This window comes from Scophthalmus maximus, chromosome 12, assembly GCF_022379125.1.
Source record: "Scophthalmus maximus strain ysfricsl-2021 chromosome 12, ASM2237912v1, whole genome shotgun sequence".
In the NCBI taxonomy this organism is placed as follows: domain Eukaryota; kingdom Metazoa; phylum Chordata; class Actinopteri; order Pleuronectiformes; family Scophthalmidae; genus Scophthalmus; species Scophthalmus maximus.
In genome coordinates this window covers 12117423-12132981 of record NC_061526.1, presented here as the reverse complement: position 1 = coordinate 12132981, position 15559 = coordinate 12117423, and the positions used below count along the sequence as shown (strand labels likewise).

At 45.9% G+C, this 15559-nt stretch overlaps 1 protein-coding gene across 7 annotated transcripts in view; it reads left to right on the top strand.

Annotated features, from left to right (window-relative positions):
- Positions 1–15559, top strand: part of nav3 (neuron navigator 3) — a 172944-nt gene that overhangs the window by 97249 nt on the left and 60136 nt on the right. For 6 of the 7 annotated variants that reach the window (XM_035613926.2, XM_035613909.2, XM_035613919.2 and 3 more), the window contains exons 8-9: positions 361–1465; positions 4791–4906. In XM_035613926.2, coding sequence (XP_035469819.2) covers positions 361–1465; positions 4791–4906 — 1221 coding nt within the window. Of the gene's footprint in view, positions 1–360; positions 1466–4790; positions 4907–8168; positions 9452–15559 lie in introns of those variants that run through there. The other variant, XM_047336334.1, reaches the window with a different exon arrangement.

Here is a 15559-nt window from a genome sequence, read left to right as displayed (position 1 = left end):
ATGAGTGCCTGCTCCATATTTTTCTGGTTTGTTTGGAAAATCCTTATCTGTGTCAAATTCACTACGATGAATATTAATACTATGTAAAAATGTTCCAAATTGTTCCAAATATGATCGGTCTTGCATGACTGAATAGCAGAATGAAAAGAAATTGCAGTAATTTCATTAAACTTTCGAGAATCACGTGTAATGAATGTTTCCACACATATGGAACAGATACATATGTTGGTCATTTGAATTGGAAATTTGTTTTGGAAAACGTAACAACGGTTTTGTATTGAATGTTTAAATTGAATAAGAACCCTTTTAATGACCCTCTGTGTTTCTGTTTTTCTATTTATCTCTTCTACCCTGGTTCAGAAGCAGTGAGGGGCATCCCAGTACCCAGCGGGATGAACGGGAGCGGTATTGTTGGGACGGTTCCCACGAGCATCAGTGGGCAGCAGCTGGCCTCTGCCATCCCCTCACCTACTGCCGGCAAGTCCTGGCGCAGCAAGTCCATGAACCTCAAGCACAGCGCCACTTCGTCCATGCTGGCCAGCCCTACGCACTCACCCTCCACTACCCCTTCACCCCAGGGCCCAGAAGGACTTCAACCACACGGAAGCGATGGATCAAAAGTTGGCGGTGGATCCCAGAGGTCAATGCTGGAGAAGTTCCGTCTGATTAACCCTAGATCGGCTTCACGAGCGTCACCGTCTGTGGCAGAGATGGCTCTGCAGGAGGAGGATGACCTATCTGAGTATGGTGAGGATGGATTGACACCCACGGGGTCGGTGTGCAGCAGCGGCAGTAGCAGTGCTACTGCCAAGCAGATGCCAACAAAGACCCCCGCATCGTCCCTCACTGCACTTGGCAAGACGTCCTCTTCGTCCCCCTCCTCCACATTTTCAAAAGCTTCTGCTAACGGCAGCAGATCTATAGCCTCGTCCAAAGACAAGGAGGACAGAAGCAAGTCTGGGAAGTCTTCTAAGGATACCTCTCCACCCAAAGATGAGCGCGAGTCATTTGCAGACTCCACCAAGAAGTCCTCCAAAATTGCCAGCCTCATCCCCAAGGGTGGGAAGCCATCATCAGGGAAGAAAGATGGTGGCGCCGCCTCGGCTTCCAGCAGCATCCCAAAGCCAGGACTCAAAGCTCCCTCGACTACAACAGCAAAGCCTCAGAGTCAGACCGCTTTAAACAGCAGCGGCAACATGAGGGGAGGAGAGGGCGAGAGAGGCAAGCTGACGAAAGGAGGGCAGGGTGGGAGCTTCTACATGCAGCGTTCCATCGGGGGCCCCGAAGGAAAACGGACCAGCATGACCTCCTCCACCAGCACCTCAGCCCTGTCTGGGTCCAGTGGGATGCTGGTGGGTGGAGGTGGAGGTGGAGGGGCGCTGGGAGGGAATGGAGTAGTTCAGCTTCCCCAGCAGCAGCAGCACAACCATCCCAATACTGCCACTGTGGCCCCCTTCATGTACAGGTGAGGCACGTGCGTGTGTGTTGTGTGTTTGGGGGGGGGGGTGAAAAGCTTTTTATTTCTATCTCTCCCCAATATATTGACGATTTTCCTCAAAATCACACATTCAGACACACATGCCTACAGTCACTCGTACACATGCCATGAAATCCTGGAGCTCTCCCAGCGATCAGCTGGCACTTCCCACTGTGCATCTTGCTCTCGCCTCCACATCTCTTCACAGTCATTACTGAATACATAAGTATCTCGTGCCTGCTGCTTGCCAAAGCCTATTATTTAACTGTCTGCGTTTCATCTTTAATGTGAGAATCCAGACATCGGCGGTGTTGAGGAACTCATTGCCCTGCCCTCCATTCAACCAGTGCTGTTTTGATGCATGCAGCTGGTTCATGGTTCCCGGATGTTACTGCCATCAGAGGTAAAAGAATTGGGTAAATCTGCCCAGCAGGGCTGATTTTTTTCATACGACAGCAGAGGTAATCCGGGAGGAACCGCCAAAGTCTCTGGGATGCCTTTGTGATCGGAGAGAGGGAGAGAGTTAGGAATCCCATTAAACAAGGCTTAATCCTTCACCCCTTCTCTCCCCCGTGCGGCTATCTCCTCCTCTTGTGCACAGTCAGCTCTGCCAGATTCAGCGGCGGCTCCTTCAAGCATTAGCATTACTTTAATCCGGAATATTTAGCAAGTTAAAACTGCTGCGGGTATCATTCCGGGGCAGATAATGAGTGATAGTCAGTTCCGAATAAGGGAACCAAAACTGAAACTGTAAAGACACGGGCAACCCACTCAGTGAGCAAAAAGTAAACTGAGAAACACTTAGTTTCTTAAAAAAGCGGATGTACCATCTGTCATCGACGGAACTCTGAAGGACTGGAGTTTGGTACCCACTGCCATGTTTGTCAGTAATTTAAACGAGTCTACTTTTGGCCAAAGCGAGTGGAGTTAAGCAAGCAATAACCACTATACCTCTCTCCATTCTTTTTAACTGATTAACAACAACAAACACACATTAGCTATGAAGAAACCATCTCTTTTTACAGAACCATTTTACCAACCAAGACAAGCTGTTATTTGAATCACTTATGCTTGTGTGACCAGGCCTTTAGATAGTTATTTCCACATATTAAATAATAATGTATTCAAAACAGTCATCTACACAGTCACTCCACACACTGAACCAAAGAGGGTATGAAACCCCTGGTTGTATTTGTAGCCTGGTTTCGCCTTTGCCGTGCAGCTTCACGTTCTCCCTTTACTTTTTTACTTTTTTTCCCGTTGAGCATAAACATATTTCTTTATCTCCCATCATTATCGGCCTCTTTTTCTCGCTATAAATGCTGCCCCTCACCAGAGGGCCTCACCCGCAGCCGTCAGCATGCGGACAGTAAGCGTAGAGGCCTCCTGCTGTGCAGCAATTTATCATCCTTTTCTGCCCAATTAGACATCTTTGTCTTGTTCAGCTTGAAGCTGTGGTTTCTGCCGAGCTTAACAAACCAGTGCGGTCGTAGGACTTTGCTGCAGTAAGTGTGCGGGATTGATTACGACCCCACAAAGAGTCTGCAAGGTTAGTAACTCTACCCTCTGCTCACATAACGTACCACGAAACATATTAGTAAGGATGTAGCCCAAAGTTTGGAACAGAATCCGGAATAATTGAAATACTGCAGTGATACATACTATATACGCTGGATTAATGTTGTTACTAAATGCTCATTGATCAGTTTTCCTGCATCGTATATTTCACAGATCACAGAAAAATGTAATTGCTTTGACAAAATAGCTACAGTCTGAATGAGAGTTCATTATGCAGCCGGCGGCAGAAAACAGCAAAAAACATTAAGAGCAGTTACCCATCTCTTTAAAAGTAGCAGGATCAATTATCTTAAATAATGAATGGTTACTGCAGCAGTCACCCTTTGCCCAGATATGTGCTGATCTTACTCTGGGTCCAAATTGTTATTTGCAGCAGTGGTGTGGTGGCAGTGAATATCTCTGCCTCTGTCTCTATGAATCCACTGAGGTGAGGGACACTTGCGGGAAGAAAAAAAGGAAAAGTTTTTCACATGCTTTAGTCACAGATGTCTGTCAGAATTGGCAGCCAAGTTTTATCTGCAACTCTGCAGGTGGCGGCGGTCCCATGTGTGTGTGTGTGTGTGTGTGTGTGTGTGTGTGTGTGTGTGTCTGTGTTTGTCTGTGTTTGTGTTTGTGAAGAGAATAAATACTGCTTAGACGTGTCTATGTGTTCTGTGTGCAAGTTTTACTGTGTGTATTTCAGGATTTCCATGTGCATGTGAATAGTTTGCATGCTTTTCATTGTGTGTATGCTCATGCCTGTGTGAGTGTTCATCTCATTGCGTTTTTCTGTCTGGCTGTTCATCTGTTTTTGACTGTTTTCTACACGCGTGGTTTTGTGTGTTCTTGTCGTTGTGCGCGGCACTGTTATCTCGTGAAGTGTACTGGACTCAGGCATTGAGGAGGAGAGGCAGATGCAAAAAACACACATTGCATGCACACTCCTGCGCACACGAGCAAAAGCACTCAGAGAAAACATCTCATCCAAGACCATCCCCTCCTCCCTTTAGAGGTGTCCATCTGTTGAATATTTGCCTGAGACCAGAAACTGACTCCGAAATTCAGTCTCTTTTTTCTTACCGAGGAGGAAAGACTCTGGCTGTTGTTCTAAATCAAACTGTGGTCATGTGGTCACGTCAAAATTCCATCAAATGCATCTGCCTGGCTATGCACCAGATTAACCACGCTATGGCTACATTATGAAATGCATATGCCAAATGTTTAATGTGAGATTTTTTTTTTAATAATTCTTTTTAATACAACATTGTGCTGGTTTAATGGGACAGAATATAACTTTCATCTTGATAATGTCAATGTTACAAATCTCATTTTAAGATTAGATGGAAATTTCTCTTTGCAAAATTGGGGCACGAGAATTGTGGGAAATACTTCTTGCTGAATGAGGATCCCAGTGAAAAATGACAAACGTGATTTATTACCGTGAGAAATATCAATGACAAAAATCTGATACTTAACACCCACCATTATAATAATCTAAAGCCACAATTAGTAAAGCTGTTAAATGTTGGTTTTCACTGTTGGACATCCTGAACTAAAAATGATTTTAAATATTTAAAATAGAGTATGCCTATTGTTCGTCGCTCGGTTGAATTGTTTGACAAGGAATGAATGCACGTGGCAGTGCATCAGCTCTCCACACTTTTCATTGAAAAACTGACTGCAGTGGCTGAGTTTACCAGCTACTCCAGCACGTCTCGATAACGGCCTGTGCATCATTTGTTCTTTGTGCCTTCAGGACATTCTCAGAAAATGACTGCACCATGGTGGCCCCAGCCGACCCCTGCCTCAGCCCCACCAAGGGAGAGCTGGTCTACAGCAAGACAGCCAAACAGTGCCTGGAGGAGATATCAGGTACATTCGCTCTGCATAGGTAACATTTCACTGAGTGGACGTGTGAATGTTCACATGCCTCTCTCAGATAGTAGTTGCCATAGAGGAATTTGTCTTCTTTTGCTCCTATTTATACAAACATATAGCCCAGAGTGCTTCACAAAGCAGGATTAAAACAACATAAAAATTATATCAGTAAAACAATAATGAAAAAAACAAACAAAAGGAAATTAACACATGACAAAAAGTGACATGTATGTAAATACCAATGATTAATACTGGACTCAAGCAAAAGTTCTAACATAACTTTCCATTCTTAAATTAATTAAAGCCAGATTAAAAAGATGGGTCTTGTATTAGTTTTTTCTGCTATCAAACGCCAATTGTTCAGTATCAGAACTGTGAATCAGTGTGATTGACAGTTCAGTGTCATAAAAATGGTACTTTTATGGAACACATCATGAAAAAATGTGTTAGAAAAGAAGTGGAGGATCTCAGTGATCTGGCTGGAACATAAAATCTCCGCCGTGCAGTGTCTGTATTTATTATATGTTGACCTCACTGCTTCTGTAATGCTGCTCTATATGTGAGAGGAATTCTGTAGACTAATGCAGTTACCCACTGTAGGAAATGCAAAAGGCAACTGTTGGGGCTGGCACAATGTCCTGGTGTCGTGTTTCCGGTAGGTGTCGGCTATGTATGCGCTGACTTGGGTCTGTGTTTACTGGGGGATCTCTGTTCGGCACTGATCTCATGCAGCGAAGTGAAAAGGTCAGTGCTGACACCCAGACACAGGGAGCATCTGTGGCTCTTTGTTTACTTCTCTGCGGGCTGCCATCATCTGCTAAAATCCCCTTTTGTGTATTGCACATACATGTGTAATCCTATTCAACTCTTACTGTCCTAACACCTATACAGCTGAAGAGTGCATGGTTACATTTAAATGTTATGTTTGTTCATAGAGAGGGACGACTGCAGATGTCTTCTTTGTCCTTTAATTACAGTGGACACCAGTGCACATGAGCTCCTAGAGCTGAGAGGTCAAAACTGGTGACAACCAGAAGGATGAGAGGTTAAACCAGGCAACACACCATCATTACATTCATTTTGCAGACGCTTTTGTCCCAAGCGATTCACAATAAATGCATTCATCCATGAAGATTTTGCCCAGAAGTGCAAGAATCAAGAGAGTACACAAACATTTATCAAATAGGCAAAAACAGCTTTTTAAAAAAATTTAATTCAGGGAGTAAGGTGCAGTCTGAACAGGTGAGTTTACAGTCTGCGACAGAGAGTTTGAAGGGATTATGCTGTCCTGGTGTCAATGGGCAGTTCGTTCCACCATTGAGCCACTAGGACAGAAAAAAGACGGGATTTAGATGAGCCATGGCTGCCCGCCCCATGCAGTGAGGGAGCAGCGGGCCATTCGGCAGTAGCAGGGCGGAGGGGACGGGCTGGGGTGTAAGGGTTTGCCCAAGTTCTGGATGTAGGAAGGGCCATAGCCATTCGCAGCGCGGTAGGCGAGTACCAGTGCCTTGATTGGGATTCGAGGAACGGACTTATCCTCCTGATGTTGTGGAGGATGAATCTGCAGGAGCGGGTCGTCACCGTGATGTTGGCAACGAAGGACACCTGTTCGTCCAGTTTCATACCCAGGTTTCTTGCAGTTTGAGCTGGAGTCACCAAAGAGTTCTCAATGGTAACGGAGAGGTCATTGATGGGAGACACCTTCCCTGGAAGGCACAGAGAAATCCCATTGTTGCAATTGGATTTTGCCAGTTGCACATGTTGACTTCAGTGTCACTGTTCCATGCGTCCTTGTTTTACAGTTCTGATCTTTGTGCTGGTGAAAATTCATCAGTCTATGGTAAAAAACAAGATTTGATTATTTGATTAACATTTTCCGCAAGATTTAGTTAGTTTCGTCTGATCCTGCCAAGATTTCTCCTCACGATTTTGATTTCATGTTTCAATCCAATTCCATATGATTCAAATAGTAGATATCTTAATTTGGAAGCAAACTCCCTCCTTCATTTCCTCCCAGTAAAGGAAGTAATTGAGGTCAAACAGACAAAAAGCCAGCTCAATGAAAAATAAGATGTCAAGTTTAAAGTAAAACCAGAGAGACTTTGTCTACAAAGCTCAGCGTGCACAAACAACAGCGTGTGATTACAGGTTTGGGGATGTCAGGTCAGCGGCGACATTCCAGACGTTTTGCCCTGGCCGCGGCTTTTCCGAAGCCCGTCATTTGAACGATAAAATTAGACTGCACTGCTGAAGATTCCCTTTGTTTGGGGTCAATTTCAAACGCTTGCTTTTTGTTGTCATTCGTTTCATGGTTGTCTCACATCCTCCGTTTTTTCCAACTGCCGCCCCATAGAGGGGCGGACACAAGGAAATTCATGTATATGTGAGCCACGAAAACCACATGACAAGCCTGCTCATTTTATGTGTTGGTGCTTAACCAGTGTCAGCAGTGACAATACCTAAACATGAAAACAGCCCAAGCACATAAAATCTTTATTTACACGTTGTTTTAAGCTTTTGTGTAATTATTTGTTATTTCATATTTTATCCAATTAAATGTTAATTTGCAGAAAAGATTTGTGATGAACTAGGAGCTGCAGACTGAGTCGCTCACAGTCTAAGCACCTTGATTATGGTTTCTGAGGCAACTGCTTCCGGTGTCTTTTTATCTATTGGTAACCAGGATTTAGAAATGACCAGTGTGAAGACGGCTGTGACTAATGGCGACGGGGCTAATAACGCCCGCACTGATTGATGGGAATTTGTCGGCCGTGGTCTCACTGTTGATCCGTGATAAGCCGCGGGCTCGCTGTTTTCACTTCTCAAGATAGCATTTAATTAAGTCGGGCGAGCAGCGGGGTACTGCAGGGGCTGCAATCGTACAGGTGCACTGTCCAAACAACTCACTGTCACACTGCGAGGGGAGGGAGATGGAGAGACACCGAGGGTCGAGGGCGAAGGGTGGTGTGAGGGAGGGAGGAGAAGGGGAACTGAGGAGAAAGTGAGAGAATGAGAGGGATTAAGAGACAGAGAGGGTTGATAAAGACAGAGAGGGAGGGTTGAGAGAGAGGGGGAGAGAGAGCACTGCGGGCTGCACGCTGGAATGAACAGGCAGACGGAGAGCTGTATGAGTGCGTTCGCCGGCTTCGCCACCCGTTCATTTTCCGCTGGGAGGAGAGTGGGACTGTCGGAGAGTCAGAGGGGAGGCAGGGGGGAAACGTGGCGGAGAGGTGGTAATTAAAGGAGAGACAGAAGGTGGAGGGAGAGCGATAAGAGTGAATGAAAAGAAACTGTCGTTTAATAGGGGGGGAAAGGTAAAGAGAGCGCGAGCGCAGGCAGGAGGGAGAGAGAGAGAGAGAGAGAGAATGAGAGAGTGTTGGTGAGGAACGGGAGATGTAGCGACTCATTCATCCACGCCCCTGACTGTGGTGAGGCAGGAGAACGGAGCCAAGGAGACAGAGAGACAGCATGGGAACTGGAGAAGGAAGCAAGGGATAAGTGTTTGTGTTTGCCTCAGTGCCCGACCATGAGTATGGGCTGCCACAAGGATGGATCTGGATTCTACCTACGTGCCAAAGAGAGAAGGATTCTCTCTGCTCTTCGCCCTGCACTTTATTTCCCCCCAGCCCTCTGGAGCCTGGACCTCAGTCGAGAGGTGTGAGACCTGGGCACACGTCTACCTGCCTCCTCCGTCCTCCGGCTCCTCCTTCCCTCCATCCGCTCTCTCAGTGACAGCGCGGCCACGATGTGAAACGGAGAGCCACGCACAGGTAGAGCCGCTTGCATGCGTCGTTTCCATCTCTGAGCCAGCAGAGGTAAAGAGGTAAGCTGAAAAAAAAGGTAGGACGATAGCAGAGATGAAGAGAGGGGCAGAGTTCTCGGTGTACCAGGGAGGCAGCCCAGCTCGACGGCCTCCGCAGCCTCTCCCCGACAACCTCAACCTGCGGATCAAGCAGCGCTCACTCACTAACCTGACCCTGCTCAGCGATGGCGAGCAGCGGGTTTACTCCTTTGAGCTTGACGAGACTCCGTCTCGTGGTTCCCAACCTCCGAACTCTTCATTGTACTCATGTTCCTCACAGCGGGCAGGAGGCAGCCTGCAGGGAAGCCCACGGAAGGAGGCCGTCACCAGGGGCGGAGGTGTTCGGGGCACCAGAGCTCGATCCCTGTCGCTCTCCCTCACCAAGGTGCTTTCTCAGTCAGAGCACTCCCTCATCCCTGTCCCTTGGCGGAGCACAGCTGCAGGCGGGCGGCCTCAGCGGGCATCATACAGTGGCCATCCACGGACTGAGCTGCAGCGGAAGTCCAGGGAGGAGGCGGGAACGGACGAGGAGGGCAGCAGCGGGCGGTCAGACGAGGAGCCAGGAGCAGGCAGGGCTGGTGGGCAGAAGGGAGACAGGGAGAGCGACAGGGGATACTGGGCAGAAGAGGAGGTTTCAGAGGGAGGTCCTCGTGAGGGTACAGCTCAGCTGGATAAGGAGGTGATCCTCACCATGCTGGGCGACCTGGAGCAGGTGCTGCACACACAACCTCGCCCACGTAAGTCCATATCGCCTCCACCAACCCCGGGAAATGAACGTGAATGTGGAGTGTGTTACATTCTTTACACGGAAAACCACTTGTAGATAATATTATTCCAACATTAAAGAATTGTGTCAACAGCACAAATTGGAAACGTTGCGAGGGCAGTTAAAATAACTTATGTCCATGTTATCTAGCTACGTCTCGGTTAAAAATGCGAACTTGAGCAGAATATGAGAATAAGCTGGTTATTTTCTTAATCCTCATGATGGGGAAGCCTATTTTTCAGAGCACACTATTAGCATTTGAAGAGCCTATTTAAGAAAACTGCAAGAGCTGGGCTGGGCTGTACGAGTACACACAACCTCCCCTTGTGCAAAGTCATCCACACACACTCACCCACAAATGTAAATGTTAATGAGGCACTCTGACGTGTGTGCAGCACTGTTAAGTGCTATACTGTGAATTTAGTGTACCCAGCTTTGTCTAGGTATAACCTATACCCACAGGTACAGTGGTATATCTCGACAGCAGCTTTATTAATGTCTACATTGCGAGAGCATGTAAAAAAATTCCCGCTTCACGATGCTCTAGGTGCTTTTGGGACGAGGACCCATGTACCAACCTGACTTTGGTGTCAGAGGAAAGGGACATGATAGAGGGAGGTTTAGTTGATGAGACCATTTTTTTATGTAGCTGTGACAGCAGAGATGATTATTGTGACTCTACAGATAAAGCAGAGTAAAAACGCACACAGCACGGCAGCGTGAGCCGTGGCAAATGAGGAGATTTCCTTTCAGCAGGTGGAGGCATGATGCAGCATAAAACTGAAATACCTTGAGATATACTGTAGAATGATGGAAAATCAACTCCTCCACTGAAAAGGAACAGCTTTTATTACTTGCGCCTCCCTCACAGCCGGTGAATCACACAGCCAACGTGATCAATAGCCTATTATTACACCTGTGTGTGTGTGTGTGTGTGTGTGTGTGTGTGTGTGTGTGTGTGTGTGTGTGTGAGCATGCACTTGATGATTTTTGTTTCAGGGCACATACAGTCCAGCCCACTACAGTGTTTGAACAATTACTCATTTCTCTTTCATCAGACGCTCACCTTCAGCATGTTTTTGATCTGAAATAAAATAATGGATACTTGATTAAACTCCCGGCTTTAATTTGAGTGGGTTTATATCAATATCCACAGAACCGTGTGGGAGATATAGTCATCTTAATCCATGCATTAATGGTTCTTGGGTAGCCGTGTGTTGTTTCAAAGCGAGTTAATGCACAAAAAGAGCTCACGCGGCTCAACAGTTGATTGAGAGTTGAGATGAGCCATTTGGATTGGACTGGAGTTGTCTGTCAAAGTAAGGAGTAAATAGGTGAACATGAAAGTGAAGAAGATAGTAATGAGGCTCATAAAAAATGAAATATCAAAAATACAGTAGCTGGTCTGCCAAAATTAATTCTGCTCCATCAGATGGATTCATGGTGAAGAAGAACCCCTTCGTGACTATACAGAGATTCAAGAATGTTCTCAAGGATGTATGTGAACATGTTTCCTTGTTAACAATCAAAAGGAGACTTCATGACCAGAACCTGCCTTATTCCTTGAGGAGCCACTGCAAGCTGCAGAAGCACCAGAAAACAAAAAATCCAAGTCACAGTTGACAAAAACGTACAAAGAGTTCTGGAACAATGTTCGTTGGACTAATGAAACACAAATCTACCTCTATAAAATATTACGGGAAAAGAAAATTGTGGTGGAAACAAGGAGCAGCTCAAGTCACCAACTCATGTCAAACATAACAGTGGTTCTGTCATGGCTTGAAGGACTTTTCGTCCAGTTTCGTTGGTAGCCAGACATGCCTGGCTTCCAAAGAAACTGGACAAAAAGTCCTTCAACTCAAGCGACGAACTATGTAAAAAATGACCTTTTTCTAAAATAGCGCCTCTGCTAATGGGTAACAGGAGGTACGCCACAAATACTTTTCGCCTCAGAGCATCGTTGGTCTGCATTTGTCTTTACCAACGCATGGCGCTTATAAATGTAAGGGTGATGGTGAGGGTCAGGGTGACATGGCGGAGAATCAGCATGGTTACTTTACAGAATATAAGCGAATCCATTGAACGTCACAAACTTGACAGACGTACCAGGTCCACCGCTGACATCCAGCAGCCGTGTCTCACGACCGCGAGAGGTCTGCAGTCTTTAAAACGACCACATGCATCATAATGTGCTGCCTTAAAACTGACAGGTCGTGTTTTGTTGGAGGACAGTATCAAACTGGAAGACTGTCATTTATTGACGGTTTCACTGCTGAAGAAAGCAAAAGGATGGAGCTTTCTGTGCTTGGATTCAAAGTGGAATGTCATCAACTCATTGGATCTGAGTCTGTCTGATTGAGCTGCATTCCACTTGCTGAAGACCAAACTAAAATCAGAGAGAGGACTGTACGTGCCTCTATGTGTGTGTGTGTGTGTGTGTGTGTGTGTGTGTGTTGGAGATCTATTCTAGACAGTTGAGAAGCCATTTACATCTTTAACTTCCACCCTGTCGAGGTTGGCTTCCAAAGTATCCAGCTGCTGCAGCAGCAGTTTGTGCTTGTACCCTCAGGGAGTATTTGCCGTTGATTCGTATTAACAAGCGTTCAGGGTCCTGCAACTTCTGCTAGGAAACACATTAGAGAACAGGGCCATAAAATAGCATGTGGATACATCTATCCTTTTGTGTGTGTGTGTATTCAAGTGCACGAATACAGAGCTGCCGCAGTGACTGGCACCCAAAGCTTCATTAATGCTGCAGCAAAATGCCACAACAAGGAAACAGCCAGCATACAGTTACTGTACGTCTAGGTGTGTTTTGTGTCAGTGTGCATACTTGGCTTGGCATGCATTTGTGTGTATTATAATTTGATGATGATTGGGATGGTACCCTAAAATTATTCTGCTGGAGCAAAGGGCTTCAGTGTTTGTTATAGCAGGCATAATTGAAAGAGAGGTGGGAGAGTGAACTGGCACTAAAGCACCCACTGGTAATGTATGTGTGTGTGTGTGTGTGTGTGTGTGTGTGTGTGTGTGTGTGTGTGTGTGTGTGTGTGCGCGCGCCTGTGTGAAAATGTCCCAAACTGCAGTGATTTGCATTATGTTGTGTCAACTCATATCTTGGAAAGCAATGCTTGTGGTTTTGTGTGTATGCATGTACATGTCTTTTAAAGGGTGTTTGGACAATTTTCATCATTGAGACATTTTGGCCAGTCCATAGATCTTCAAATGGCTGTTTAAGGGGGTTAAAACTTGGCTATAGGTGTCAGGTTAGAATTAGTTTAGGGCTAGGATTGTGGTCACGCATTAGTACACCGGAAAAAGTAAGGCTAAGGGGCTAAGGAATGCATCATGTCATTGAGTGTCATCACAACTATAGAAAGACCAACGTGTGTGTGTGTGTGTGTGTGTGTGTGTGTCCGCGCGCGCGCGCCTTCACTTCGTTCCGAATTTCAAACCCCCACACTGGCCTCTTTGGCAGCTTCACATCCTCTCCGGTCCAAGAGCTGGACAGCAGCTTGAGTCCTAATTAATGCTGCGTGACTCTTCACGTCTCGGTAGTGTTGGATACTGAAGCAGAAACAGCAGCTATACATGTGTATAACAAGCCACCACATTAGGGCATTAGGGGCAAGAGATGTACCAACTTGCATGACTGGCTCCTTTATAATTTCCAAAAAGATGCTCAAATGCTAAATAGGTAATGTTTTCATTATTCTGAATGAATTTGATATTCATAATTAAAGTATAAAATGTGTATGCATGTGTGTGTGCACATGTGAGTGTAGTGAGGGGGGTTTGCCTGTGGGGTACAAATTAGGCTTTACTATTCTACAGTGCAGATGAGACCTCTGCTCCTGAACTGCAGAGGATTGCTCACATATCCACACAAAAAAAATCACATAAATGAACGGACACGCCTCAGACTGCTTCAGAACGTCGCATGAAGTGTCCGTTCATGACGGACACCAGGTCCCCATCCATGCCTAAGGTCAGATCCTCCACATGTTCCTTCATAATAGGATTGTAATTGGATGTTTCTCGAAGGGGCCCCAGTGAGGGGAGGATTGGAGTGGAGCAGATGAGACATCAGATAGGGAAGAAGAACGGGAAATAGAGGATCTGCAAGAACAGCGGTGCTTTGAGTTTGTGGTACCAGAAATCCATCTCTCGTTAAATTCATGAGCTGCATCTCCCTTCAGGAACGAATTGTGAGAAAAGATGCCTATAAAAATGTGTAGAGCGAATCATTCTGGGCTTCAAAGAGGGGTCTCTGTGCCTCATGATTGTTTCAGTGCTTTTTCACAAGTTCTGTCCTGATGAAATTCGGGGGAAGAGAACCGCCATTGGCTGCGAATAATTTTTTTCCATCACCTTGATTGCATATCTGCCTTCTTCTAGTGAGTGCAACCTCATAGATTTCTAATTAGTGCTCAGAAAGAGCCCTTCTGATATGGTGTGAGAGGCTAAGAGCATGTGTCACCACCTCAACCTCACACAACCTTCAGTATGTTTGCTCTGCAAAGACAAATCTTGACCCCAGTTATACCAGAATATAATGCTTAGTGCCCTGCGCCGTCATTACACAGTGCTCCAGTATAATTGAGGTCAGGTCTTGACTTCCTTTTTGACAAGATTTTCCAAGCACCAACTTTGTATTGGTCGGGGGGGGTGGGGGGTTTGGAAGTCCTAAAGTCTTCGGACAGATGGACTGTGACGGTGTTAACACATACTGCACTCCTAACAATCGTGTTATTTCTGTAACTGTTTCAACTTCGATGTCCAAGTATTTTCACAGCTTATTCATTGGCGTTTAGATGTGTTTTAAAAGTACAAAGTTCCCAGACCCTTTTCATTGTAGTGACTGTAGTGTATGATGATAAGGTTTAGTTTTCCCCAGTGCTTTTCGACTCATTGATTTACATAATTTTTATCAAGGTATTTCAACGCGAGCGACATGGCAACGTCATCTGTGTCAACTCTAATAATCCCAGCATGGGAAATATTCAAAATCAGGCACATTGAATGAGGCACAGTAAATTATAATCAAGTAACGGTCATCCTTGTCCATTAAAAGTAGGAGTGATTCCCTTTAAGAATGGAGATGAATACGGTGTCAGCGTCAATTTTCTGCACATTGTTGTACCCGGTGAACCAAGTGACTCTAACATTGTGCATTGTCACACAGCATGCGCCAAAACAGGAAGACTGGTGTCGGTGTGCATGATCAGCTATATACTGGAGGTGTCATGGTAGTCTGTTCAAATCAGGTCATTTTTTTCAAGTATGGGTGGAAAAAACAGGACTTCTAGACATGCCAAAGAAAGGATGTAGTGCCGCATCTTGCAAAACTGGATATTTGTTCAAATTACATTTACACAGCCAGTACTTTTTTCCTAGAAATACCACCCAAAATCCCTCCAAGTTCAAATCTGAAACAGTAAATAAACAGCATATATAGTTATCCAGGGAAACTGGCCAAGCTACTCTGCTTATCCCCCATATCAACCTGCTTCCCATTCCTGCATATAAACACCTGAACCATTTTTCTCCCCCTGGCATTGAGCTCTGCCCCAGGAGTCGCTGGGGGCCTTTTTCAACCTCCGACCTACTGCTGCTCCCGTCTGCCCTCATTTGCCCCCCAGTCACTAATCACCAAGAGTGTGTCTGCTCTGAGCACAAGAATCAGCACACGGCGACTTAACACTTCTCATACTCACCTCACCGTTGCGCCGGATTGTATCATTCATCTTCACTGTGGAGACAGGAAGCACCTTAAAACCGGGAAAGCAGCGTGACCTGCATGTCTCATTTCACTTTTTAATCACACATTCTGCAGGTTCTGCGCTTGACGAGCCGACAGAGACGCTTAATTGGAGGGGGCGAGCAGATACTTTATTGTGCACCCACAGTTCACAGTTCTGAAATGTCGCCCACCCTGTGCTTATTAGCACCACCCCTTCAGAGTAGGCAGAATGCCTCTGTAGGACAACGTGAAACATATGAAACATGTGTGCTTTCGTAGCTGTACTGTACGCCGCTGTGGGACGAGACAGGCGACGGTGGACAGAAGTGGCAGCGA